General features: G+C 60.4%; 3 protein-coding genes across 7 annotated transcripts; 1 reads left to right on the top strand and 2 right to left on the bottom strand.

The window, feature by feature from the left end:
• Positions 1-48: 48 nt before the first annotated feature.
• Positions 49-15,492, bottom strand: SLC4A2 (solute carrier family 4 member 2). The gene is made up of 23 exons (XM_070516219.1): positions 15,110-15,492; positions 12,757-12,870; positions 10,590-10,755; positions 10,192-10,433; positions 9,993-10,111; positions 8,208-8,440; positions 7,975-8,117; positions 6,770-6,950; positions 5,279-5,414; positions 5,028-5,193; positions 4,780-4,894; positions 4,482-4,666; positions 4,141-4,366; positions 3,772-3,987; positions 3,538-3,686; positions 3,208-3,402; positions 2,329-2,583; positions 2,128-2,217; positions 1,770-1,936; positions 1,126-1,379; positions 858-1,027; positions 404-577; positions 49-296 (listed from the first exon to the last, which is right to left on the bottom strand). Exons 2-23 carry the CDS (start codon positions 12,805-12,807, stop codon positions 216-218), a joined length of 3,714 nt encoding a protein of 1,237 aa, XP_070372320.1. The 5' UTR covers positions 12,808-12,870; positions 15,110-15,492; the 3' UTR covers positions 49-215.
• A 1,471-nt stretch (positions 15,493-16,963) lies between these two features.
• On the top strand, positions 16,964-21,131 carry CDK5 (cyclin dependent kinase 5). Its single transcript, XM_014828918.3, has 12 exons — positions 16,964-17,117; positions 17,787-17,875; positions 17,967-18,034; positions 18,168-18,228; positions 18,325-18,381; positions 19,092-19,187; positions 19,335-19,409; positions 19,559-19,655; positions 19,837-19,906; positions 20,503-20,563; positions 20,674-20,754; positions 20,860-21,131. The coding sequence occupies exons 1-12, from the start codon at positions 17,081-17,083 to the stop codon at positions 20,944-20,946; spliced, it is 879 nt and encodes a 292-aa protein (XP_014684404.1). The 5' UTR covers positions 16,964-17,080; the 3' UTR covers positions 20,947-21,131.
• A 1,006-nt stretch (positions 21,132-22,137) lies between these two features.
• ASIC3 (acid sensing ion channel subunit 3) lies at positions 22,138-26,240 on the bottom strand. 5 transcript variants are annotated; one of them, XM_070516299.1, is made up of 11 exons: positions 25,567-26,240; positions 24,682-24,832; positions 24,360-24,487; positions 23,946-24,147; positions 23,782-23,838; positions 23,532-23,679; positions 23,189-23,280; positions 23,016-23,095; positions 22,847-22,918; positions 22,599-22,657; positions 22,138-22,480 (listed from the first exon to the last, which is right to left on the bottom strand). In XM_070516299.1, the coding sequence occupies exons 1-11, from the start codon at positions 26,098-26,100 to the stop codon at positions 22,246-22,248; spliced, it is 1,758 nt and encodes a 585-aa protein (XP_070372400.1). In that variant the 5' UTR covers positions 26,101-26,240; the 3' UTR covers positions 22,138-22,245. The 5 variants fall into 5 exon arrangements, with proteins under 5 accessions (XP_070372400.1, XP_044621698.1, XP_014684397.2 ...); XM_014828912.3 differs by having other exon boundaries at positions 22,253-22,457; XM_044765763.2 differs by lacking the exon at positions 22,599-22,657 and having other exon boundaries at positions 22,198-22,457.
• Between the last annotated feature and the right edge of the window lie 13 nt (positions 26,241-26,253).

The raw sequence follows: 26,253 nt of genomic DNA, 5'->3' as shown, positions 1-26,253 counted from the left end.
TCCTTGTTTCCATTCATGCCCGCCCCATACAGAGACAGAAGGCCAGGGATAGGTGGGGGCTGAAGCACTTTACTGCAGGAGGAAGGGCGGGGGAGGTAAGGGGACTTTAAATTATTCACTTAAATAAAAATGAGGAGGGAGGGGGATGGGGAGAGCCCCCCCCAGCCCCTGTTCCCTCTGTCCGTCTGTCCCTCGGCTGTCCATCCAGGCAGCAGCTACACAGGCATGGGCATCTCATTGTACTCGTCCACACCCTCCCGCTCATCAAACACCGGCTCCGCCTCATTCGCATCCAGCTGTCAGGGAGGATGGAGTCAGGAAGGTTGACCCTGACCCACAGCACCCTTGGCAGGGACCATGGAGGGGGCTGGCGGGGCTGGGGAGGAAGGGCAGGAGGCCTTACGCATTTCATCTCTCGCTCGGTGAAGATGCGGGTGAGCACGACCATGCGGAGCGGCACTGTGAGGATGAGGATGAAGGGGAAGGCCAGGGAGGCTGCTGTGGACATGACGGCCCAGAGCAGGGCCAGGCAGAGCAGCTGCAGGGCTGTGAACAGGTGCATACGGAGGGTCCGAACCTGGGGCAAGTGGGGTGGGACAAGACAGGTGAGACCAGGCTTCTCCCTAGCCTGAGGGCCCCTGTCCCTGGAGGGCCATCCGGGCCTGCCACATTCAGAGGATGGATGACCCTTTCCTCTCCACGGGGTGGGGATGGAAATGCCTTCTTGTGTGCTTACCAGAGGCAGGTCTGCACAGACCGAATGGTGGCTACCAATGGGGGCAGATGAGGGGCAGGAGGGTGACCCACGCAGACCAGGAGGGAGCAGAGGCGTGGGGCCCTTCTGAGCGGGGTCTCACCTTCTTGACATAGGTGACATCTGGGTGGTGTTTGGGTGGCATGAGCAGCAGGTGCAGCCGCTCATAGAACTGGATCCCGTTAAGGGAGGTAACTCCCATGTACAGGAAAATTCCAAAGAGCACGGCCAGTGGTATCTGCCGGAGCAGATCTCCAATAACTATGGAGAGGCCTGGGGGAGAAGGAGGACAAACAGTTGGCCCCAAGTGCTCCCACTGCCACTGGCCCCAAGACCCCTCCGGGAAGGGCAGGGACAAGAGGCGAACATACCCACAAGCAGGGCAACCAGCAGCCCCGTCACCCGCTGCTCTTTGACTTCCTGGATCTTGGGCTTGTCCCCCGGCGCCACAGCCTTGCTCATGACGGTGAGCGCGTTGGCATGAGTGACGGAGCGGACAGTGGCAGCAGCCAACCAGGGCAGGCCAAAGAGGGCACAGATGCCACCCATGGCCACAATGAGCAGCAGGTCCAGGTGGAAACCGGAGCCCTTCTGCAGCATGCGCTCCTTCTTGGAGATGATCAGCCTGGGCAGGGACAGGCGCTCACTGAGGCCCGGGCCCGGCTCAGCAGATACCTGTGTCTTTCCAGAACACCCAGCCAGTTGCCTCTGTCTCTTTTTGGACCCTAGTGGTCCCTGCCCATTCTGTCAGGACAAGAGTTCCATCATGCAGCTGAGCCCTATCTGCACGGCCCTCCCCGCCCTCCAGGACAGCTCCCGTCCCGTTTGGTGCCCATCCCAGCAAACATCAGTGGGATTTTCTGCTGCCTACAAAACCAACTCCAGCGGCCAGCCTGGCATCCTGGGCTCCCCTCACCCAATGCAGCTGTGTTCCCCAGCCTCGCTGGGGCTCTGGCCCCTCCACGTACAAGGTTGTCCTGTCTGCACAGCAACCCCCTTGGCCAGGACCACTCACGTGGTGATTTGCGTCTCCATGAAGATGAGGATGAAGACCAGGATGGCGGGCAGCAGGCTGGCAACCATCATCCACACGGGGAAGGAGCTCTTCTCCCCCAGGGGGTTGATGACCCAGCCTCGCTTTTCTGGGGCTGTCACCGAGAATCCGCTGGGCACACTCAGCTTCTGTTGGGCAGAGAGCAGAGACAGGGGCTAGTGGGCCTTGGAAGGAAAGCCCTGAGCTGCACTGAGGGCATGCTGTGGAAAAGGCCTGGTGTCTGCCCAGTTAGGAGGCAGCTCTGGGGTGGGGGCTGGAGGGGAACAGCCAGAGTCCAATGCCAGGCGGCACCTCCTCACTGCTGCGTGCCCCTCCTTACCTGGGTGTAGGTGTCCTCAATACTGTAATCCACAAGCACCATGATGAGGATCGCGATGGGCACCCCAAAGTCCCCAATCACCCGCCGTACCTGTGGGCAAGCGCCGTGCTTAGAGGGCCCCTGTCTCACTCCAGCCCTGACTCCGAGTCACCCCCCTCCTACCCCAGCTCCCGCCTCCCTCTGGCCTTCCAGCCCACGCACCCGGCCAGGGAAGAACCGGCTGTTCTTGAATTTGCGCAGGAAGAAGGCGATGAAGAAAGTGCCGGCCATGAGCACCAGCGACAGCAGGGCTGTGTTGGGCTGGCCCCGGGGCCTCCCCTGCCCAGCCGGCCCAGCCGAGCTCCCGTTTCCCAGGCCCAGCGTAGCTCTTGTTCCAGCCCACGTGGCATTGTCGCCACTGTCTGCCTCAGAGCTGTTGGAGACTGAACAGCCGTGGAGGGGGTGTTCCTGGAAGATCTGGGGAGAGGACAAAGGACTCCATCAACTAAACTGGCAAGATTTCCAACGTTGAGGGGGACAGGCCTCCCTGCCCTCAAGGAGCTTGTCTTATTGATTAAGAAAATGACCAAGGAGGCCAGATGTGAGCATGGGGCCACTGGGAATTAAGAGAGGGGCTGGTCTAAGTCAGGGCAGCAGTGGACTGTGGCTCCAGCAGGCCAGGAGGTGCAGGATGTGGAGCGAGGACAGTGGGGCCGTGTCTTCTCCAGAGCCTGACACAGACATGGGTCTGATGTCTGCACTGTGATCGTGTCTGTCATCTTGGGGGGGGTCTTCCCTTTTACACTTCTGGATTGTTTGCCACTTTAACAAAAGCACGTTACCTTTGTCATTAAAGCTATGTTTTTTAAGATTGACCTGAAGCCCTGGTGTGTGTATGGGCGACGGGGAGGGTAGTGGGAGGAAGCAGAAAGAAGACCTGGCCCGCGCTCTGTGGGCTTCACAGACTGCGGCCTGGCGGAGCTGTGGGCCAGCCTGGCCTCATGCCCAAAAGACAGAACAAGAGACGGGTAAGACGCCCCTTGGCTCCCTCGGGTCCCGAGGCCTCACCCCCCGGGCTCAGTTCTCAGTGGGCCTGCCCACCTTCACCAGCTTGTAGAAGGTCTCGTAGATGAAGATGAGGGAGATGAGGAAGGCGAAGATCTCCTGAGTGAAACGGGAGACGAAGCGCACCAGGAAGCTCCCCTCCAAGGCCACCATGAGCAGGGCCAGGAGCACCAGCCAGAAGCCGATCCACACACGGCCCACCAGGTACTCTAGGTCATTGCTGCTGCAGAACTGGAGCAGGGGTGGGGGGCAGTCAGGGCCAAGGCCGAGGCGCTAACAGGGTGGGAGTGTTTGGGCAAGAGGAGGGGCAGCTGGAGCTGGGCAGAAGGAGCCAGCCCCGGAGGAGAGGAGCCTGTGGACCCTTACCGAGAAGAAGGCCTCCTCAAAGACCAGCAGAGGCCCTGAAAAGCCGATCACCAGCAGCGGCTGGGCACCCAGCAGGCAGAAGACCACGCCCTGGAGCGCTGTGGACATGATCAGCTCCGACACCCCGATCAGGTCCTGCGTCTTCTCTCCTGGGGTGGCAGAAACCAGCTCAGGAGCTGGCAGCTGGGGCGCTGTGCGTGCCCCGCCCAACCCTCACCTGAAGGCTTTCCTTACCCAGCAGCCCCCCAAAGGTGATAGCAGGAGACAGGGCCGCAAAGTAGATGAAGATGACGGCAGCCAGGCACTGGGGGTCGAGTGCGTCTCGGAAGTCACTCAGATAGTGGGGATAGCGGCGCCGCACATCTCGTATCAGCCCCCCGAACGGTCGGCCTGTCCGCCGAAGGGGATCGTCTTCAACTGCACCCACTGCCTCTACCATCTGCAGGAGCGCTGCAACCCAGGCCTCTATCAGGGCGCCTGCCGCAGCCCCCTTCCTGCCCACCCCGCTCTCTTCCACATACGCACAGACCACCCCCAACCCGGCCCCCCAAGTCCCCGCCCCAGGTAGCCCAGTCCTGGCCCCCGGCCTGCACTGTCCCGTACCCTTATCTTGGGCCGACTTGGGCTCCAGCCCAGCCCCCGTGGGCAACAGCCGGCCCTGCTCCTCCCGCTTCTTGAGCATCTGGCGCTGGAAGTGAGCAACGGATCGCAGCAACTCCTCGCCCTGCACCTCCGAGGGCGGCAGCACCACGCTGCAGTCCAGAAAGGCGTTGATGGCGGTCAGCAGGTCCTCCCGCTCGTCTGCCAGGTAGGCTGCCTCGTGGAATTGCTGCCAAAGCAGGACTGGGACTGGTAAGGGCATAGGATGGGGGCCAGGGGGCCTGGAGCAGGGCTGGGCGATATTGGTGGGGGGTGTCCCGGGTGGGCTCTGGGGAGGGGCTGACCTTGTCCGACATGAGGGTGGAGATGGAGCGGCCGATCTCGTGGTAGTCCATGTTGGCGCTGCTGGGGCCCAGGAGCAGGAAGAGGAAGCGCACGGGCACAGGCACCTCCAGCACTGCATCCAGCTCCACCGCCTCCCGTAGCCGCACAAAGGCCATGGTGGGGCGGGAGAGGAACTCCACGCAGCCTGGAGGTGTGGGGCCATCGTGGGCAAGAGCAGGGCACAGGCCACCTCCCAGCCCCCAGCCCCTGGGCAGGCCCAGCACCAGGACCCCTCCCCCCAAGACCCACCCCACGTACCCACGAGGACCACCGTGGCCTCGGCGTTCTCGGGGATCTTCTCCAGCAGCTTCAGCTCGTGCTTGGACTTGGAGCGAGTGATGCCAGCTGGTGGAGCCGGAGGTGATAGCTCACGCTGGGAATGCAGGAGAACAGAGCTCAGCCTGGCCAGGCCCCCACCCCTACATGTCCACGCTGGGGTCGCTCGCAGTCCTGCACCAGCTCTGGTGGCTGGGACCAACCCAGGCAGGGCCACCATCTCCTCTCACCTCTCGCTCCACCTCCAGCCGGGTCTCGGGAACACCTCCAATGAGAGGCTCGGTGACGTGGGGGTCACTCTCGGCTCCCTGGCCATGGTGATGCCCCAGCAGGGAGCCCAGGGAGCCAGCCGAGATATTGCGGGGGAAGGAGAAGTCCTTCTCGTCACTTGGGTGGCTGGTGGGGCAGAGGGCAGTGAGGTAAGGAGGGTGACGGCTAGGGCTGGGGACAGGTAGGCAGGGGGCAGTGGGTGGGGCCCCACCTGTGTTTTAGCAGCAGGGCCCGCAGCACGTTGGCTCTGTCCTCGGCCTTGATCTGGTCAGAGATGACCATCTGCTCCACCACCTGGTGAGCCACCCCAGGTAGGGTCTGCTGGTCCAGGTCCAAGAGCACGGCCCCTGGAATAAGGACGGCAGAGGAGCCTTCATTCCCAGGCCAGAAACCAGCGCTGGGGTGGAAGGGAGGGAGAGCAGGGACAAGGGGGCAGCCAGGTCAGCACAGTCCAGGGCATGAGCAGCGGCCTCCAATTGTATGAGCAGGGCCTGGGCCCCACTCAGCCTTGAGGGCCAAGTCCTCTCTGACCTGCTCCTTCCCACTCCCTCTCTGCCCAGTAATGTGGGGCTCAGCAGAGGTCGCGAAACTCCCTCCAGCTATCAGAGAGGCTACCAGGGCCGGGCCCTGCCCAGACGCCCCTTCCAGGGCACACGTGGCCTCACTGAGGCACTCCAGGCCACCCACTTGGGGTTGGACCTCTCTTTGCCATTAGAAAGTTCCTCCTCTCATTGAGCCACATGCCGCCTCCCCTGACGTCACTCTAGAGTCCTAGTTCTTCCCTGTGGAGTACGACGCAGCCAGTCTGTGGCCTTGTCCACAGGGCAGCCTTGAGCCATCTGAAGATGTCCCCTCCACCCCAGGCTCCTCAACTTCCCCAAGTTCCACAGCTGCTCGCAGGACTTTCTAGACCTCTCCCCTCCCTCACCCTGGTCACTGTCGTTTCGTATAGAAATGAAAGTCCTTCCAAAAGTCACCAGGTCATTTTTCTGTCAAGGTCAACTTTCAGAACATAGAACTAAAGAACAAACAGAACCACAGGCCCCTGAGCAGCCAAAACAGAGCACGCAGAGCCTGGCGGTGAAGGGCTCCCACTGCGGCACCTTGCCCAAAGCCGGAAGCCTCACTCAGAGCCTCTCTACTCTGAGGTGGGAGCAGTTCTGACAGTAGGTTTCTCAGTCCTCGGCCACTTAGAAGCAGGCCTTCTGACAGCAGCTGGGAGTGACTCCCCAGCAGAAAGGAGGAAACAAGCAAACAGCGGAAACATCACACACACAGCTCGAGAGGCCTGCGGCCTTGGTCATTTTGTTAAGTGTGCACAGCCCTACAGGTTAGAGCACATTCCCCAGAAAACTCTAGAATTTCAAGAAAGCTTTCTATCAAAATTGTTTAAAAACATTGTAGCATCCAAAACATACCAGCTTCAGTTATCTGAAAATATCACTTAGAGAAGCCGCCTGCTGAAAATGCCAAAGAAGAAACAGGAGTGTCAATCTCGCCCTGCGTCACCCAAAGACGGAGCCGGAGGAACGGCACGCTGCGTGACATCACGAGAGCAGGACGCACCCTCCTGGGCTCTGGTGACATTACACAGTGTCACTCAAGACAAATTTGGGGGCCGTGTGGTCCTCGGAGACCGGGCCCGGGCAAAGGGAGTGTCCTGGGGCGAGGATGGGCGGGGGAGGAGGGCAGGGCAGGGTACCGTGGGCCAGGGTCCGGCGGAGCTCCAGGAGGCTGCGGAAGGACAGGGAGGCCACGTGGGGCTTCCCCCAGCGCTCTGTCTCCTCCTCCACGTCCTCCTCAAACTTGATCCAGCGCGCCGTCTCCCGCCACTGGGGCTCCTGGTTTTTGTCCAGCAGCAACTCATTCAGTTCCACGAACACCTTGGGGTGAGATTAGGGGGCACGGTGGGGTCAGAGCCAGAGGACGGCCGCCAGGGCTGCTCCCAGAGCACTGTATGGGTGGGACATGTGACTCTGGATGGTACAGGGCACAGGCACGGCGTCTGGGAGAGTTACGAACCACTATGGGACTCACTTTCCCTCATCTGTAAATGGGAGCAACAAGAGCCACCTCAAAGGGCTGGTATGGGGTTAAAAGAAACAGTGCACCAAGCGCTGAGCACAGCGCATGGCTCACAGGAAGTGCCTAACGAATGTCACTATGTATCCCCACACTGGGTTTCTGTGCGATTGCATCTACATGCATTCAAGAACTGGCACAACCAGTTAGAATGACAGAAGGACGGTCACCTCGGAGAGTACTGACTGGGCGGAGGCATGAAGGACCTTTCCGCGTGCGGCAAATGTTCTGTATCTAGGTAGGGTAGCCAGGTGTTTACGTGTGCAAAAAGCCATTGAGCTGTACACTTAAAAGAGTGCATTGCACTGTACGTCTGTTAGACCTCAATAAAAGGTTTAAAGAAAATCCACCAGAAGGGTCAAGGGTCAGGACCAGAGCCCTGGAGCCTAAGATGGACAGCATCACGAAGCAACTGAGTGACCTTGGCCAATCACTGATGCTGATTTATGGCTCAGGCCACCTGGGCCGTCATCTTCACAGGTTGTGGGAGGATCAAATGAGCGCAGAGGTGACTGGATTCTGAAAAATTAAGTGTATTGCTCCACAGAGCCATCGCTAGCCCAAAGGGTCCTCAAACACCTCAGTACCAGCTGCCAGAAAATGGCCGTGATATAGAAATCAACAGTGTATAAGATGTGACTCAGAATCATAAGGCCCAAATCAACAATGTTGAAGATGTGTACACTGCACTTTTGTGTACAACCTGCACAAACAGGGGGCAACTCTGGTGCTCGAGATCATTGCTAGTCTGAGAGGTAGAAGAGGGAGCTGTGGGGAGAAAATGTGTAGGGGGACAGTGGAAGAGCGTGGAGGGGAGAACAGTACCTCATGGGGCTTGTGGGGGGCCCGGGGCCGGGCCCGAGGCGTGGGGCCAGGCTCTCGCCCTTCCCGGCCACTCTGCACAGACCCTTTGGCATTCTTCCGCACCAAGTGCCGCCGTACCCCAGGAACATCCTCAAACCGGTGACCTATGGGGGCCAAGGGGACAGGGTCAGCCTCCTCCTCTCTCTTACCCCTGTTCCCACCAGCACTGGGCTTGGCCCAGGCCCAACACTCACTCTTCATCAGGTCTAGGTCAGCCGTGGCGAGCGTCTGGGCCTCGCTCTCATCTGTGGGGACCCGGGGCAGCAGTGCCTGCTCAGCCCCAGTCATGCTTCCAATGCGCCTCCTCTCCTGCAGGTTGTAGCTGCGGTGCCCAGGCTGCGCTTTGGTCAGGGGGCGCCCGGAGGCACCCCCATCATCGCCTCCTGCTGTGCCGCCGGCCACTGCCATCACCTCTTCCACCAGGGCTCTGGACAGACAGAGCAGCTATGAGCCAGAGAAGGCTGGCCCCCTCCCCCTTGGCCAGGAGCCATGCCAGAGCAACCCAGGAGGCGGACCCCATCCCTCCTCGCTGCCCACTCTTGGCAGGTGTGGATGTGAAAGGGTGAGGATTTTGGAAGCAGACGGCAGCATTTAAATCCGGCTCTACCCTTCATTGGCTGTGCCATCTGAGCAATCACACAAGTCACTCAGAACACAAACTCAGCAGCAAAGCAGAGCTGAGGCCAGCCCCCTGTGCTGTGGGGAGAGGAAAAGTCTGGAAAAGCACCCAGCAGGACCTGCTCATCACAGGTTCCCTTGCTCCTACGTCCCCTCCCAGGCACACCCCTAACCCTGGACTCAAGAGGTTCATGGGGTCCCATGTTTCTAACCAAACAGAGCAAAGTATGTAGAAATGGGCCTTTGGGACTGTAGACAGCTTCCCCTCCCCAGTCATAAGGAAAATATGAACTCCTTGTCCCTTCCAGATTCCAACTTCTGCTCCTATCCCCCAAACCAGAATGCATCCTTTCTCTCTGCCATTGCCAGTGCATCCTGATCCCCGCCACATCCCTCTAAACTGCTCTCTAGCATCTAGCACCTCCCACAGCTCCAAGCCTGTGTCCCCTGCCCAAGACCAGTCCTTCCTCTGCCAGCTTTTCTCCTCCTACACCTGCCCTCGGTCCCCTTGGTTCTACTCACACCCTTGCCCACAAATCTGACCCAGTTTTCCAGTGCCATGCTCTCTCTGAGGCTCTCCCACCTCCTCCAGCCATCCAGCCACCCGCAGGCCTGCGCCTCCAGTGCAGAGGACCACTGTGGACTCAGCTCCACCGGCACCGCCCATCTCCCCAGCGAGTCTGCGCCTGCCCTGGAGGGGCAATGTGCCCTTCACTTCTTCACAGTCCTTCGTTCTGCCTGGCACCCAGAAAACAGCAGGTCCGTGGTAGTAGTGACCTTGAGACCTCATTCAGAGGGATTTCATCCAGGAAGGCTTCTCTAGCTAACAGCCCCAGACTGCAATCACCCACTGGTACTGACACTGTGCCTGAACCAGGCCACGTGGCACAGTTAACTTGTTCTGGTTCCACTTCACGAGATGATGAGCAGGGTGGATTGGCGGCTCCCCAAGAGCAAGAGGGGGTCTCCTATTCTTCTCCACTCGTGGGGCCCCAGGGGGTGCCTGGAGGTCACCAGTGTAGTCTCTGATCCAGTGCTTGATGCTGCTCCACCTGAAGCCACAGGTCGGGGGGATGGCGTGGGGGGCAGCTTAGACTGCACATCTGTTCCATGCCAGGCTAAACCATACCTAAACCTTAATTCACAGCACCTTTTAATCCCTACAACCACTTTGTGGGAAAGGTTCTATTCTCAGTTTCCAGCTGGGAAGCTGGGGCTCAGAGAGGTGGTTACTAGCCTAAATAGCTACTGAGGGACAGGCCTGGGACTAGAACCCCAGTCTGTTGATCCCGAGGCCTCTGCTTTTCCCCCACATCACCTCAGTGACACTGGCAGGGCAGGACTCTGTCTGGCGACATTACCCAGTCTGGGCCCCTTTGGTGGCCCGGGGAGCTGCCTCCTGGTGGGGCAGTGGTGGAGGGGGAGACGGACTGGTCCTTTCTGCTTTCCGGTCGGCACCATCATCCTCCTGGAGAAAGAACTGGAACAAAGACCCATGTGGGCAGGTGAGGCCAGGCCAGGGACACTGCAGACATCCCCAGGAGCCCTGCCCCCACTCACCTGCACCGAAGAGGGTGTGGACGCAGGGGATGGTTGGGTGGGTGCCCGGGCTCCCTCAGCCTCACTGGCCTCATCCTCATCTTCCTCCCCCTCCTCAATGGTGGGGGTCTCCCCCGTTGGGGAGGCTCCAGGGCGCCTGCGAGACTTCCGTCCTGGGCCCTGGGGTGTCTTGCGGCGGCGGGTGTCCGGCGGCAGGTGGGTGGACAGTGGGTGATGGATATGGTGGGAAGACTGGCGGTGGTCTGCCGGGAGGAGGGGACCTGGCTGCTGGCAGGCATGGCCTCCCTCCCCTACATCCTGACCCCCAGCCCTGGCCCCTCCCACTAGGCCCCTAGCCCATTTCTTGCTGGACAGTCAAGCCAGAGCCCCTGCATCCCACCTCCCTGTTTCCCCCTCACATTCAAAGTCTTCTTCCCCATAGCTGCGGCCTGGCTCCTCCCCTCCTCGAGGCCCGGCCTCCTGTAGGATCTCCTCAAACCGTTCCACGCCCAGGGTGCGGTGAAGTTCATCTTCCTCCTGCTCGGGGAACCCAGCTGTTGCAGGGCCCAAGATCTCTGGCTCTGGCTGTGAGGAAGAAGGAACGGGGAGAAAGAACACACAGGGGCTCAGCAGGAGTTGTACCCTGAAATCCCACCTTGCCCAGTGCTGGAGATCCAGTACCCTCCCAGCAGCCTTCCCCTCAAATGCTGGGCACTCAGACCCCCCCAGCAGTCTATCCCCCCAAATGCTGGAGACTCAGACCCCCCCAGCAGTCTATCCCCCCAAATGCTGAGGACTCAGACCCCCCAGCAGTCTATCCCCTCAAATGCTGGGGACTCAGACCCCCCCCAGCAGTCTATCCCCTCAAATGCTGGGGACTCAGACCCCCCCCCAGCAGTCTATCCCCTCAAATGCTGGGGACTCAGACCCCCCCCAGCAGTCTATCCCCCCAAATGCTGGGGACTCAGACCCCCCCAGCAGTCTATCCCCTCAAATGCTGGGGACTCAGACCCCCCCAGCAGCCTATCCCTGGGGTTCTAGGCTATCTGGACCCTGGCTGTGTCCCTTCCAGTCAGTTCTAGGGCAGGTGGAAAGGGTCTGCCCTGGAAGGCTCGGCAGGAATCCTATGTGCAGCCCCGAGGTGGTGCTTGTGACCTGGGCAGTTCACAAAGCTGATGGGGAACAAACTTTCTCTGGCTCGAGGACAACTACTGAGCCCAAAAAGGAACTTCTGGAGGCACCCAAGCTAACTGATCCGGGTTGGGTCCCAGGCAAACTGAAACCCAGCCCCTGGACCTGGTCAGGAGAGCCCCCTCACTGACCTTGGCAGCACCCCACCAGCCCAGGGCCCCCCGGCGCCTCCCTAGTCCCACTCCGCCCCTCCCCCACCCCCACTCCCCCCACCTGAGTCATACTGCAGGAGCTAGCAGCGGGACTGCGGTGGCGCTTTGGAGAGCTCAGCCTAGCTAAGCAGCCTGCTGCCCAGCCAAGCGGCCTTGGTCCAGCCCCCCACCCACCCCCTGCTGGTCTCAGCTCCAGGCAGCTCCAGGCAGCTCCAGGCGCCGCCAAATATTTGCTCAAGAGCTTCTGGACCTGAAGGGCATAGGGATCTCCAAGGGCGGGGGTATGGAGCCCCCTCCACCAAGGTGCCAGCCCACTAGAGCAAGGAAGAGCCAGGGGAAGAGAGCTGGGAAGAAGGGCGGGTCTTGGGGAGACATTGAGGTGGGCCCAGGAGCGGCTGGGGTGGCGGGGATACTGGATATAAGAAGCTGCAGGTGTCAGGGGTTTGTTTCTTCCCAGCGCATCTCCGCAGCAGTCTCCCGGCTCCCCACAAGCGCTGGCCCCACTCTCACCAGAATTAGCACACGGAGGAAGGCCGTGGAAGGCGGATGAAGCGAGAGAGCGCTGGGAGCTAGCCCAGGGTGGGGGGAGGGGGTCGCGAACCCCTCGCACCTGAGGCCGCAGGAGGAAGTCCATGGCGGACAGAGGTGAACTTGGGAAGGAGGGGGAGGGGACCGTCTGCGCCCCTTCCTGGTCACGTGCCCAGCTGGGCCAAAGTGACCAATAACAGGCTGATTCTGGCACTCAGGGTTAATCATTAGACTTCCCAGGAAAATCGGGAGGGGGCCACGTGGGGTGGTGGCCACGTGGGGGCCGGGAGGGGCGGGCCTGGGTGGCACGTGGGGCTGGGGGCGGGGCCGGTCTGCCCAGAACCACGGTGTGGACTGCAGCTGTCTCTAAGGCTGGGTCAGAAGAGGTCACCAGGTTAGAGACCCAGGGTCCCCAAAGTTCCTCTCTCAGTGCGGCTAAACAACCACCCAGGGCTTCAGGAAATAGAGCCTCAACTCCCTCCCCAAGACTGGAAGCTCCCTGATGGCCCACCAATATCCATCCCAGAACTGCCCCCCTATGCCCCCTGCAAGGCCAGGGTAGGGATGGCAGCGCCCCTCCCAAATCCATCACAGGCTCCCCTCTCTCCTGAGCCTCTTCACCCGCTACACACACACACACACACACACACACAAACCCCTGTTTGACCCGGGCGCCTGAGCACGGAGGGGAGGCCAACCGGTGGGCAATACTCACAGTGCGGAAAGAATCCGCGCCCGAGGCAGGGCGCCTGGGGGCGCTGCTCATGGCCAAATCTTAGCCCTTTTCGCTGTCGCTGCGGCTTTCAGGGCAACAAGGCGGCGGCATAACCTGAGCAGGGAGAGGACCAATCACCGCGTGAGAGTGGGGCCAGGCTGGCGAGGGCGTCCCAGCATCGCGCAGCCCGGGAGCACAGCCCAGGGGAGCACAGGACTCCGGGGCTTCCGGGAGGCTGGCCACGAGGGGTCTCCCAGCTGCACAGGATCCTCCCCGACTACGAAGGGCCTTAGAGTGGCCCTTAGAGGTGGCAAGAGCAAAGAGGAGAGTTATTTATAGGAAGAAAAGCGAGGAACAAAGAAAGACAGAGGCCAGCACTGAGGCAGAAGAGGCATAAAAGGGCCAAGGGCCTAAGCAGGATGAAGCCGAGAGAGCAGAAGGTGGAGAGAGGCTGCAAAAAAAAAAAAAAATAGGAGGCAAGAAAGGAGTCACAGCCCAGACCTGGAGAGAAAGCAGCAGAGATCAGGGAGGGGGGATAGAGGAGAGAGGGCGGGAAAGGACAGCCAAGCCAGAAACAGGAGCAGTGAGCGAGTGGAGGCACCAGAGGGGGCTGAACCAGAGAGGGGTGTGCTGGGGAGAGCGAGACACCCCGTGGAGCAGACACTGGGGAGGCAGGAAGGGAGAGGAAGAACTCTGGAGAGAGCCCCACAGGCAAGCAAGGGGGCCAGGCAGACACTAGGCCCAGGGTAGGAGGAGGAGCACCAAGGTGCCCCCTCCCCTGATGAAGGCCAGAAGGACGGGAATCTGGCTCCCTGGGGGAGGGGCAGAAGCCCAACTCCACTCACTCCCTGGGAAGGAGGAAGGGAGGATGGCGCCCACAGGCAGGGCAGAGCTTTATAATGGGGGAGGGGCACGTGACGAACCGGGAGGAGGGTGAGCACAGAAGCCCCGAGGTTCTGCCCTGAGGTTCTCCCCTCCTCTAACCAGGAAAATCTGAGTGGCAGGGCTGACGCCCTCCTGACCATGACTGTAGGGGTGTCTGGGGAGGCCACTTATGTGGTGGGGGAGCAGAAGAGCTGCAGTTAGGGAACCCGACTAGTGCAAATCCGGGTACCCATTCATAGCAGGGGTGCACCCAAGGATCTCCGAAGATAAAAGTACTGAAGCTCCCCAGTGTGCTGTTCGGGGGTTGGGATTCCCCGACTTAGGGCTAACTCGGGGGTAAGACAGGTCAGCATAGGATCAAACAGAAATAAGTCTGGGGGGTCAGTCCAGGGTGGGGAGCCCGAAGTAACACATTCCTGGCAAGCACTCAACTCAGCTGACTGCTCTCTTCACCTCCCCCCAGCAGGCCTTCAGCCAGGGCACGATGGGCGTGGGGGAGAGGGGCACTGGGGGAGGGACCCCAGTCAGGGAAGGAGTGTCCTGAGCACCTGCAGGTGCCCCACTCCCACCTCCAGGCTGTGCCCTCAATGTGCTCCTCCACCTCCCGCCTCCTGTGCCCCCCTCCCCCGCCGTCCCAGAATACAAAGCAGCTTCTGTCCAGACCATCGGTGCCGATAATCCGGGGTGGGGGCACATTCCGGGGACCAGCCCCGACCGGCCCGGAGGATTAGCATCTCTCCCCCTGCCCAAAGGATTAGCACCCCGGACCCCCACTTGAGCATTAACCACTCCCCAAGTGAATTCGCAAATTCCACGGCTCTTCGATGTGGGGTTGGTGGGGGTAGGGGGCCGAGGGAAAAGGATAAAGTGGTCTGTGGATTTCTGGAGGTGCCGCCTCCCCTACCAGCATGGAACTCCCCACCCAGACAAGCCAGCCCCCCAAGAGTCAGGTCCAACTCTCCCGAATCGTCTTTCCCATCCCCACCCAGCTGCTCCCTCTTTTGCCTGACCCCTTGTCCTGACCTGACCCGCCACCCCCCCTTTCCGGCTCCGCCTCCCAACCTCCGAGGTTGGGAGGTGGAGCCCCTGGGCAACCCCCAGGCTGGGCGCCCAGGACAGGCCTGAAGGATAAAGTAGGGGGTAGCAGGGGAGGGTGTCGTCTGGAGCCCGTCCAGGAGTTGGGAGGGCCGGCCGCGCCTCTTTGAGACTACCCCCTCCTGGTGGCAGGGGGCGCGGCACCCTCGCTTTAGGGAACTCTAAGAAGCAGACCCCGGATCCCGCTCCGATCAGCACTCTGCTCGCCTCTCCATCCTTCTCCCCAAGACCTGGCTTCCCTGCGCCCCAGTCTCCGCCCTTTCCTCCACTTCCACTCCCTCCCTGCTCCGAGTCCCGAGTTCCCCCCTTTCCTTCCCCCTCCCTTCCTCCCTCCGCGGCCCTGGCCCTCCCCCACCGCCACCTCTCCGCTTACCCGCTTGCTCTGGACTTCGTGCGCCGGGGTCTCTGGGTCCCTGCCCCTTCTCCGACGTCCTCGCGCGCTCCTGACGACTCCCGGGTGCCCACCTCGGGGCGCGCCCCCGCCACTCCCAACTTCTCCCAACTCAACTTTCCCCCGCGCCGCAGGCAGGCCCGCCCCCTGCGTGCGCGCCCCCCGGCGCACCGTGCGCGGCCCCGCCCAGTGGGAGGAGGGAGCGGGGGCCGAGACCCAGGGGCGGAGGCGCGCGTCTAGGCACTGCCAGACCCGACGCCCGGAGCCTTGGTTTGGGGAGGCCACTCTGCCGTCCCCGCGAGGCCACGGTCCCGGGCTTCCTCGCACGGGACTCAGGCGCCGCGGGGACACCTTCTCGTGGCCCCATTAGGCGCCTCTGGGCGGAAAGGAGCACTCCTCACGCTGGGGATCCCAGGCAGGAAAACGGAGGCACAAAGATGATTGGGAAATTCGGCGCGGAGGAAGTTGAAATATAAATACATCAGAGTCAAGATTCTCCGACCTCCCTCCCCCTCCCCCCAGTAATCCCCAGTGCCTCCAGGAAAGCCCCTGTCTGCCTGGGGGACGGGGATCCGGGAGCGAGAGGGGTGATGACGGCTGAGGTTGGATGCCCATGACCCTGAAGTAACCTAGACTTTTTCGGAAGGAACTTATGCCTCGGAGAGATTCCCTGTAGTGACCTCCCTCCTGCAACACTATTCATAGCCATCACCTGTCATTTAAGGATCTCTGTGTGTAGTTCTGGTTTTCTCAACTCAACTATAAATTCTTCCAGATAAAGAATATACTTTTCGCTTCTTTTCTTTAGGCTGCCCCCGGGTGAAGCACAGCATTGTGTATGCAGAAACATTCAGATACAAATAAGTTAATTAAATGTTTAGCACCAACTCTGGTTCTGGCGCTGAGCAGTGCTGTTTGGAGCCGTTTTCGTCCAGTTCACAGCCCTCAAGAATGCAATCATGAGACAATTAGAGAGCAGCGCAAGAAAATCTATAATCAGTTCCTTAAGGGATGAGGTCAAGGCTGCTGCAAATGTAGCATCTGTCTGTGCTTCTGTCTGTTGAGGGCAGTAACCAACCTGCCAACCCTCGGCCACACCCTGGCTGACTCCAGAGGGCCAGGGCTCTGGAGACTGATATGGGAGTGCTTCAGCCAGCTTGCCTCGGGATGTCAGAGTGTAGCGAGCAGCTAGAGTCGGGTGGGCTCCGAGTCGACAAACGGGGCCCAGAGGAGAGAGAGGTCTCTGGCTTATCTTAAATCCAGTCTCAACTGGGGCACGTGCCTCTCTTCCCAGCCCTGTGGTCAGCTGGTCCCTGTGAAGTCATCGTCAGCCAGACATGGCTCGGAGCCATTCCTCAATCAATCCTGGGGTCACCACATGGCCTGGGGAGAGGTGGAAACCCGTGCTGAGACTGTCAGCAGGTCGCTGGGACCTCAACTTCATCAACTGGGTCAGAGCCAGGCCACCCCGGCCCGCGATATAGGCCGTCTAACCCCAAACCCCAGAGAGCGCCCCACCCCCACCCCGGCTGCATTCTGGAATGTCTAGTCCCGGAAAGGCCCTTTTCAAAAGAAAGTTGTGATCACAAAAAGGAATAACAAGAGCGGAGCACCCTGGGAGCCGCGGCGCTACGGCGGGGGACGCCCGGAAAGCGGACACGAGATGCTTCCTGGGACTTGAAGTCCAGAGTTGCCTCCTCTGTCGAACCCGAGTCCCGGGAGTCGAGTACTGCAGAGAGCCTGAGCGCAGCCTGCTGGGGATTGTGGTCTTCTTGTTGCCTAAGGCCCCTGGCATAACTGGGAAACCAGGGCTTCCTTGGACTACAAGCCCCAGAAGCCCATGCGCAAGGAGGAGGGCGGGGCAGGGCCGGAGGCTGGGGTGCCGCCTCCTCTGCAACGCCGGGGCTGGAGTCTCAGAACCGAGGGCCCGCAGGGGTCCCCGCGGACGCCGCGATGCAGAAATACGAGAAACTGGAGAAGATTGGGGAAGGTAATGGGACCACGAGATATTCCTTCAAGATCTTCTTCTGCAGACTATTCAACATTCCTTGCAGCCCTGGCTCCTTTACCGTCAGCAATACCCACAGACTCCGACCTCAGCACTGGCTGCAGCCTTGGCCCCGAGCTCAGCCCTCCGTGCATACACCAACCCTCCCCGTTAGCATTTCCCGCGGACACCCTCTCCCAACCTTAGTACTCCCTGTAGGCCTAGCTGCGACCTTAGCACTTCCTGCACTTCCTAGCCCAGCCTCAGCACCACCTGCAGAACCTCACCCACCCCCAGCCTGAGTGCTCCCTGCAGACCTCCAACCTCATCATTCCTGCCGGCCCGCATTTCTTCCCAGGCCCCTGCTCACTATTTCCATACCCTCTCCAAGCGCTGCCTTTATAGATCTCCTACCCTGGCAGCCGCAGCCTCAACCTGCTGCAAACATCCTTGAGCATCTGCAAGCACCTTCTCTGCCACATCCCTTCTCACAAAGCTCTTCCACACCAGGCCTTCACCCTGAATCTCTTCCCTTACTCCTCCAGGTGTCAGAAATAACACATTCCCACGTTGCCTCCCCTCCCTGGAGGGGCTGCCTCCCCTCCCTGGAGGGGCTTCGTGGGATGGGAAGGGTGCCCCATCCTTTCCCTCACCCTGACCTCCTTCCTCTAGGCACCTATGGAACAGTGTTCAAGGCCAAAAACCGAGAGACCCATGAGATCGTGGCTCTGAAACGGGTGAGGCTGGATGACGATGATGAGGTAGGACTGGAGCATTGGGGCCAGGGAGGGGGTTGACGGCCTAGGTTGGGTGGGATGTGACTTTGCCCACCTGGCCCCCTCCCACGTGTAGGGAGTGCCGAGTTCTGCCCTTCGGGAAATCTGCCTACTCAAAGAGCTGAAGCACAAGAACATCGTCAGGTGTGTAGACGGGCAGGGTTCTCCTTCCCTGTGTGGTCAGTTGGAGGAGGTGGGGACTGCAGAGATGGGCTGATAGTGGGATAATAGGCGCAAACCTGTGGACCTGCCTGGCTGAGCCCTCCCTTCTCCCTAGGCTTCATGACGTCCTGCATAGCGACAAGAAGCTGACTTTGGTTTTTGAGTTCTGTGACCAGGTGAAAGGGGGTTTGGGGGATAGCAGCCTTGGGAGGGTATAGGGCCCAGACTGAGCTTAAACTCTGTCCCATTACCCCACCCCCATCCCTTTTCAGGACCTCAAGAAGTACTTTGACAGCTGCAATGGTGACCTAGATCCTGAAATTGTGAAGGTGAGGGGCCTGGTGTTCTGGAGACTCATTGAAGCTGGGGTTGCAGTCTATATTCAGTGTACCTACTCTTTGAGCACCAAATTCAGGCCCAGAACACAGACACTCTGGGGTGTCAGCAATTGAGAAAACCTGTTTCTGCTCTCCAGGAGCCTCCATCTTAGCAATCATTTCCACATGATCACTTTGACCTGCCAGTAATGCTCTGATGTCAATGAGATATGATTTACACTTGAGAGATGAGAAAATGAAACTCAAAGAGTTATGTCCATTCATTGAACACATGCTTATTGAAGGCCTTGCTGTGTGCCAGGCACTATTCTAGGCCCAAGACCAAGTGCTTTGTCCCAGGTTCTAGGGAAAACAAGTGCTGAATACTAATACAGCACAATATATATGTTGAGGTTATATTGTGTGTGTTCAAATGAGGCCAGGTCGGGGAGAGGTCAGTGTGGGCTGGGAAGGTAGGAGGGCCCACTAAGCTGTAAGTTTCAGAAAAGTAGGGACCAGGGCCCCTGTTCACTGTTGAGTCTAATACCTAGCACAATACAGAGTAGGTGCTCCATAGTGACTGAGTGATGTCGCACTGAGCTTGGTGCTGAAAGACTGGTGGGTTCCAGGCAAAGCAGAAGTGAAGAGGGGAGCATGGGCCACTGCTGGGCGCAGCTTCCCATCCAGAGGGTCTGACACTCTCCTCCCTGCCCCTCCCCCAGTCATTCCTCTTCCAGCTGCTAAAGGGCCTGGGATTCTGTCACAGTCGCAACGTGCTGCACAGGGACCTAAAGCCCCAGAACCTACTCATAAACAGAGTACGTCTTGGGGAGAAGGCGGGTGCTGGGGAGGCTGGAGCCAAGGGCCAGGGAGCGATTAGGGGAGCGGGGCTGGAAGGCGGGAGCGCGGGCCTGCCCTGAGACTGTTGAAAAGCCCCTTTCCATGTCCCTTCCCATCTACCTCAGAACGGGGAGCTGAAATTGGCTGATTTCGGGTTGGCTCGAGCCTTTGGGATCCCTGTTCGCTGTTACTCAGCTGAGGTGAGCTGGGGGGCTAGATTATGGGAGGTGAGGGAGGGAGTCCCCAGTGAGAATCTCTCAGTCCCCAAACAGTATTTTCCTTTCCTCTATGAGCCTCCTCCTCCCCAGCCCTCTAAGTAGGGGGTCCCTGTGGGTGGGGTCTTCTCCAGGTGGTCACGCTGTGGTACCGCCCACCGGATGTCCTCTTTGGGGCCAAGCTGTACTCCACGTCCATCGACATGTGGTCAGCCGGCTGCATCTTTGCAGGTGACATGCTGGGGGTCTGCAGAGGCATTTTCTCTCCCATTTGAGTTGACAAATAGTGTCTGAAGGGTCCCCCCTGGGGCAGGGAGTAAGGCCCTTGGGGATGGGGAGGAAGGCACAGAGTGTGCCGTGGGAGTGAGGGGTGCTTTATGTGTCATCTCTCACCCCCTCCTCTTTCTCTCAGAGCTGGCCAATGCGGGGCGGCCGCTTTTCCCTGGCAACGATGTAGATGACCAGTTGAAGAGGATCTTCCGATATCCTTCTGTTTCCCTTCGCCCCAGCCCTCCAGAGGGGGAGTAACAAGCCCATGGAGCTTCGAGTGCAGGGAGAGACAGTGGTGACGAGCTGGGCCGGGATGGGGCTGCTGCAGGGCTTCCCCCAAGAGTGAGCAGATGGACAGGGCACAGAGGGTGGTGGACACTGCTGGGTGTCACAGTGCAGATGCATACTGCCAGCTGGAGAATGTGTGACTTGTAGGTAAGGAGGGCTCATTGGGGGAAGAAGCCAAGAGGATGCTCCTCCAGCTGAGAGGGGAATCCTTAGGATGAAGGAGCCAAAAGGAGCAGGAGGATGATTTGTGGGAGTAGGGGAAGGCCGACCACTTCATCAGGACCACGGACATCAGGCTTTAGGTCAAAGCAGTTAGCATCTGTAAAGGGTGGTTTAGTGGCCTGCAGTAAACATGCAGCTGGGACTAAAGAGGAGAGTCGCACATGCTGGGGCCTGCTTCTGTCGTTAGCTGGGGGATGAAGTGAGGAGGGTAGGGGTGAGTATGAGGAATTGCCCCAGGAAGGGGAGAGCCCCTCACCCTGCCCCTTTCCACCTGAGTGATCCTTGACCCCGTGGACACGCTGCTGGGGACACCGACTGAGGAGCAGTGGCCCGCCATGACCAAGCTGCCAGACTATAAGGTGCGGTGGGAAATGGGAGGTCCTAGTTCATCAGTGGTCCCTTTTATTTCACAGCCATAGCAGCCTCCATGCCTCAAACCCCCTGGTCTGATTTTCCCTGCCCTCCACAGCCCTACCCGATGTACCCGGCCACAACGTCCCTGGTGAACGTCGTACCCAAGCTCAATGCCACAGGGAGGGACCTGCTGCAGGTGACCAAGGGCAGGGTAGAGGGGGAGGTTGGGACACTTTTCCAGAGGTCAGCTGTGGGTGGCCGACCCAGCCAGAACCTGCCATGCCTTTCTTCCCTGCCCCAGAACCTCCTGAAGTGTAACCCCGTCCAGCGCATCTCCGCAGAAGAGGCCCTGCAGCACCCCTACTTCTCCGACTTCTGCCCCCCCTAGGCTCCAGGACCCCAGCCGCCAGGCTGCAGCCTGGCCTATTTAAGCCCCTTCCCGGGAGGGGAGGGAAAGCAGGGCTGCCAGTGTGCTGAGCTCCAGCTGTGCTGGGCCCGGCGCAGGGAGGGGCTTGAGCCGTGTTCTCTCCCTCCGTGGACTTTATTTAATTTCATAAACTGGCTCCTTTCCCACAGCCTGGCTGATGTGGTGGTAGAGTGGCTCTGGGTCGGGGTGAGCCTGGGTGGGGGGCTCTGAGACAGGGTGGGCTGGGGGGCTCTGCTCCACCTTACTGCTCTCTACAACCCTGCTTCCAGCTCAGACACAGCCCAAGTGTCTGGTCCTTGCTCCACTACTCTAAGTGGCCTGAGGCTGAGAGCTGTAGGCTGTAACCCCCACCCCTTATGGCTGGGCTCAGGGGCAGTGCTGTCTCCATATGTCTTAATGCACTGGGACACACCCCTTTCCCCCTCTGCTTAGGAGGCCCAGACACAGCCCTGGTGGGTTAGGCTGCAGGTGTCTGAGAGCAAGGATGGGCTTCTGCTGAATGAGGAGAAAAGGGCCAGGCCTTTCCTGTGGTTCTCCATATCACACATGTGCCCACCCTGTCCCTTCCCTCCTCATCCCGCCATATGCAGGCCTGCAGGCTGGGACAGGAAAGCCCCAAAAATGTGGTTAGATCAGGAACACCCCCTCCCCTGCTCCCTTATTTGTCAGTTTTCCAATATTTTGGGTACAGAGAGAGCAGGGAAAATGGGCTGTGGCTGGGGTGGCCTGGGCGTGTCCTTACTGGCAGGAGTGGGAAGGAAGGGCCTCCCTCCACCTTGTCAAGCTGGGGCCTTCAGCTCTTGTGGGGAAGTTGGAAAAGCAAAAGCTGTTCCATAGAGACAGGTGGTGTGCTGGCGCTTGGTCCCAACATGAGAAGAAGAGTCGTGATCTAAGGCAGGACAACAGCTTGTGTCCTTGGGAGTGAGCATTGGTGTGTCTTCTCCCTGTCTGTTCCCCGACTTCTTGCCAGGCTCTGGGTCAGAGGCTTCTTCCAGCTATTCCGTTATAGTACCCCAAATGCGATTGTCCTACCCCTGACTTCTCTCTGCCTGCACACCTGGCTTTGGGCTCCGTTCTCTCTGAGAGTCTGATGAACTCATTCACACTGAGGTTCAAATGACTGATGCCCTCTTACTCCTCTTCTCTCCCAGAGAGAGTTCTGGTGGTTAACTGGGACCCAGCCCACATTTCAGACACCATGTCCACTGTAAGATGGCTGGCAGGTCATCTTGTGCCTGAGTAGGGCTGACCTTATCCTGACTAGACTGCCTGTAGGAAGAACAGCTGAGACTGATGCACTAGAATTTTATTTGGGGTGAAGATGGCAAAGACATGTGCAGGCTGGGCATGTCCAAGATGCCAAGGTGCAGCCCTGAAGACACAGTCACAGGGTCTAGAGCCGTGTGACGAGGTAGCAGGTGCGGTGGGAGGCAGAGAAAGTCTTGGTGACAGCACAGGGCGGGGTGGGAGGCCTGGTGAGACACAGACCACAGCACTGGGACAGGAGGCCTCGCACCCACTGCCCTGTTCCTGCCCCTGCCCTCCTGGACCTGAACTTCACCCTCTGCCAGACTTGCCCCTCCTCCCTTGACCTTAGGGAGCCATTTCGTTACCTGGGGCCCAGGCTGAGGTGGGGAACTTGGGTTCGATGGCTGCCCAGCCCTTCCTGAAGCTGTGGGAGGAAGGAGAGGGTCAAAGGAGGGGAGGGGTCCTCCCCCTAGGGACCAGTCAAGGTTACTGCACGCCCCTCACCCACTACTCTTATTTTCTTCTCAGCTGGGTAGGGATGGTGTTCTAGGTTCCATGGGGAGGGGCAGAGCACCCACGGTGGAGATGCTGGGGAGGAAGACGGGGCTGTTACCAGATTGGTGCTGGAGTGCCTTTGGGAGCGCTTTCGGTTCCAGAAGTATCCCAGGACCTTGTCTCGGAACACCTGGGGGCAAGCATTGGGGCAGGTGGCCAGCGCGCACCTTCTCCTGGATCCTGTGGATAGATTCCTTCCCCCTCCCCCAGCTGGGGCCTGGGCCCACCTCACAGAGGTAGTCCAGGATCTCAAGGATGGTGAGCAGGCTGGCCCCAATGAACAGCCCCATCTGGCCCCCAATGTCGCCTGCAGAGACAGAATCACCAGTCAGCTCACAGCCACTTGCTCTGCCCACACCCTGGGAGTGTCCTGCGTGAGCGCGCATGAACACCCACACACCGAGCAGCTCCGAAACTTCATAGGCCTTCTTCTGCTCCACTGTCTCATAGTTGAGGGCCTCAAAGAAGATGTCCAGCACCAGCACGTTCTCCCTGGAGGAAAAGAGAGGCCAGGAAAGTTCGCTGGACACCCTCTGGTGCCGGCTGCTAGCAGGAAACAGGTGCGCGTTCTCTGGTCTCTGACTCCTTTCAACAGCCCTAGGAGGGGCATCGCCGCCCCCATTTGCAGAAGAGACGGCATCAGAAAGGTTAAGCACCTTGCCCAGCAGGGCGTGCGCCCAAAGGCTCGGCCCGGAGGAGGGCGCCGCTCCGCCCGCCCCGCCTCCCGGCCCAGCCCCGCTCACGCGATGTAGGCCTCGCTGCGGTTGTATTTCCGGGCCAGGTAGCGGGCGGCGGCGCGGCTTGGGATCCGCACCATGGAGAGCTCCTTGGCGTAGCGCGTGCTGGTGCACGGGTTGGGGCAGGCGCACGCGTCCTTCCTCAGCATGGCGTCTGTGGGCCACAGTCGCCCGGGTTAGCGCCGCCGGCCGGGCGGGGTCGGAGGCTCAGGCCGAGCGGGGTGGGGACGGGATGCAGGGGAGGTCTGCCCCTTACCCAGCGCCGGATTAGCACAGTCCTTGTACTGCTGGGGGCTGCACACCGGCGCGCCGCCTGGGGTGTAGGGGGAGGAGAACGTTTCAGGAGAGGATCCCCAGGCACCCACCCACCCCGGTGCCTCCCTCCCGCCGCCCTCCTCCTCCGCTCTCCCAGCCCCTTACCAGGCATATGCATCATTCGGCAGCCACATTTCCGAGCCACGTAGCGGGTCTCGCAGGCCAGGCGACACCCCATTAGACTGTAGGGAGGGCTGGGGCCTGGGTTGGGTCTGGGGGGATCCAGGGGACCAGCGGGTTCCGACTCAAAGTCGGGGTCCAGAGTTTCGGAGCTGCAGTCGCCCCAGGGCGGTGGCAGGAAGCTCAGCTGTAGAGAGATTGGTTAAGGAGGCTTCTGGGAGAAGTGTGAGACCCAGGTAGATAGAACGTGAGGGTCACTGTGGGGCAGAGGCCCCTGGGATTGGTCTGAGGTTCCAGGGGTAGGGACGGAGGTGGTGTGGGCTGAAAGAGAGGATTGGGGGCGGGGGGACGACGGGGAGGGGGACGACGGGGCTGGTTCGGAGGCCCAGAGGAGGATACTTGTTGCTTCTGGCAGGACACAAAAGTCTGGTAGCCTGGGGCAGCCCCAAAGCCCAGCTGGTCGATGATGGGCGGCTCCTCCTGGCTGTGGATCTGCACGCGGATCCCCACCTCAAATGGGGTCTCCTCTGCAGGGGAAGCGGGACCCTGAAGCCTGAGGCCTGGGTCCCAGGAGACCCCCTGCTGCAGCCCACTATCCCTAGGACTGTGATGGGCCAAGCCCGTGCTCTTCTCACAAGAAAGCCCATGCTCTGGGGCCCTCCCTGCACCTCCTCTCCTTCCCATCTGCACCACCCCCAACCTCAGACACGTGCTTGCATACCCATGTCCCTCCACACAGGCAGATACTCATCCTGCTGCACGTCCAGCATGACCTCCAGGCCGTTGCCCATGCCACCCTTGGGAGTGGTGAGAAGTTCTGCCCCGTTGGCGCCAGAGTTAAAGATGTAGCACAGCCCCATCCGGGTGAAGATCTAGGGGTGACAGAGGACAAACCTCACCAGGGAACAGAAAGCCCAGCCAGCCCTTTCCCCCAGCAAACACAAGGACTATGGGACTGCTCCCCTCCCCGTCCTTTCTTTGGGTCTCTTCTTTGAACACTGAAGCCCACATCTCAATGCCCCCAGCCCCACCCTCATCCGGGCACATGTAGTTGGACCCTCATTGGCTCCCATCACTCCAGTTACCCCCGCCCCCGCCCAGGGCACATCTTACAGGGCAAATGTTTCTTTGGACTGGTGTAAAAGGAAGTGGGTCCCAGTTGCCCTCCTCCAGGACTGGCAGAATGTTGAAGAGGCAGAGGGAAAACAAGCCCCCTCCCACTGCCAGAGAGAGGAATCTTCTGCCCTAAGACAGTCCCACTAGAGTCCCCTCACCTCCCAGGAGCAGGGTCTCCACAACCAGACCTTGGGCCCAGGGCCAGCCTGGTGAGTGCCCATGCTGGGAGACGTGACCTTGCCCACTGCAGTCCTGCTGAGTGACAGGGAGGGAGCCCCAAGGAGGACAGCTTCTTGGGCTGACCAGAAGGGTGCTGGTGGGGTGAGGAGCCCATGGTCTGGCTGGGAAAGAAAGGATCCCGGGGCACAGGGGTTAAGGTTCCCTGGCTTTGGGGGAGCCTGGGCTGGCAAAGCTGGCGATTGCTGGTCCTGGGCAGGGACTGGCTGGCGCTCCTGGGTCCCTGGCAGGACTGGTTGAGTGGTCGTCTCACCGAGGTGAAGTTCTCAGGCCCGCACGGTTGGCCGCGGTAGCGGCAGTCCAGCAGCATGTCCTCAAGGGCGTGCCCGGCCCGGGCGTAGAGTCGGGCCGTGTCGAAGGTGGGACTGGGCATGAAGCTGGGCGGTGCGGGGGGCCGGCCCAGGGCGCGCAGGAAGGCTGCGTGCTCGGCGGGCTCCAGGCCCAGCAGCGTGGGCCCGGCCCAGTGCAGGTCGTTGGGTGTGAGGCGCGAGCGGCGCAGCGGGTTGATGTTGCACAGGGTGACCGCCGGGAAGGTGAGCTGGTGGCTTTCGCACTCGTCCAGGGCCGTCTCGTGGTGAAACTCCCCGTAGTAGCGCACCCTCTCAGCCACCTGGTAGAGGAAGGCAGCCAGCGACAGGAGCACAGCTGCTGCCCACAGCCCCCGGCGCGGGGTCAGGCCCCCAGGGCCGAAGACATGGCCCAGCCCGTGCAGCGTGCAGCTGCTGGCGAACACGCAGATGTCCGAGGCCGGCCGCCGGGCTTCCTCCGGCCCTGAAGGGGGCTTCATGGCTGGAGCGTGAGGTGGGGGGCCTAAGAGGCCTGGGGTTGGTGAGCAGACTGCAGGGGCTTAGAGGAAGAGAGAAGGTCAGTCCGAGGACCCCGAGGGGCTGAGAGAGGATTCTGGTGGCCAGTCAGGGGGTCAGTGCAGGTGAGGCAAGGA

The sequence above is a fragment of the Equus asinus genome, chromosome 1 (assembly GCF_041296235.1).
Source record: "Equus asinus isolate D_3611 breed Donkey chromosome 1, EquAss-T2T_v2, whole genome shotgun sequence".
Classification (NCBI taxonomy): domain Eukaryota; kingdom Metazoa; phylum Chordata; class Mammalia; order Perissodactyla; family Equidae; genus Equus; species Equus asinus.
Note: the sequence above shows the minus strand (reverse complement) of the source record. Positions and strands in the feature narration are given on the sequence as shown.

What these genes read in the sequence shown, in the direction of transcription:
- SLC4A2 (XM_070516219.1), bottom strand. Translation starts at nt 12,807, where the DNA reads ATGAGCAGCGCCCCCAGGCGCCCTGCCTCGGGCGCGGATTCTTTCCGC. An exon ending in CCACCCTCATGTCGGACAAG is followed by an intron (nt 4,367 to 4,481) that starts GTCAGCCCCTCC and finishes CTGCTTTGGCAG; the next exon opens with CAATTCCACGAGGCAGCCTA. An exon ending in ATGGAGACGCAAATCACCAC is followed by an intron (nt 1,380 to 1,769) that starts GTGAGTGGTCCT and finishes GTCCCTGCCCAG; the next exon opens with GCTGATCATCTCCAAGAAGG.
- ASIC3 (XM_014828911.3), bottom strand. Translation starts at nt 26,100, where the DNA reads ATGAAGCCCCCTTCAGGGCCGGAGGAAGCCCGGCGGCCGGCCTCGGAC. An exon ending in GCCTGTGTGGAGGGACATGG is followed by an intron (nt 24,488 to 24,681) that starts GTATGCAAGCAC and finishes CTTCCCCTGCAG; the next exon opens with AGGAGACCCCATTTGAGGTG. An exon ending in CCGAATGATGCATATGCCTG is followed by an intron (nt 23,839 to 23,945) that starts GTAAGGGGCTGG and finishes CCTACACCCCAG; the next exon opens with GCGGCGCGCCGGTGTGCAGC.
- CDK5 (XM_014828918.3), top strand. Translation starts at nt 17,081, where the DNA reads ATGCAGAAATACGAGAAACTGGAGAAGATTGGGGAAG. An exon ending in AGAACCTACTCATAAACAGA is followed by an intron (nt 19,188 to 19,334) that starts GTACGTCTTGGG and finishes CATCTACCTCAG; the next exon opens with AACGGGGAGCTGAAATTGGC. An exon ending in AGCCGGCTGCATCTTTGCAG is followed by an intron (nt 19,656 to 19,836) that starts GTGACATGCTGG and finishes TCTTTCTCTCAG; the next exon opens with AGCTGGCCAATGCGGGGCGG.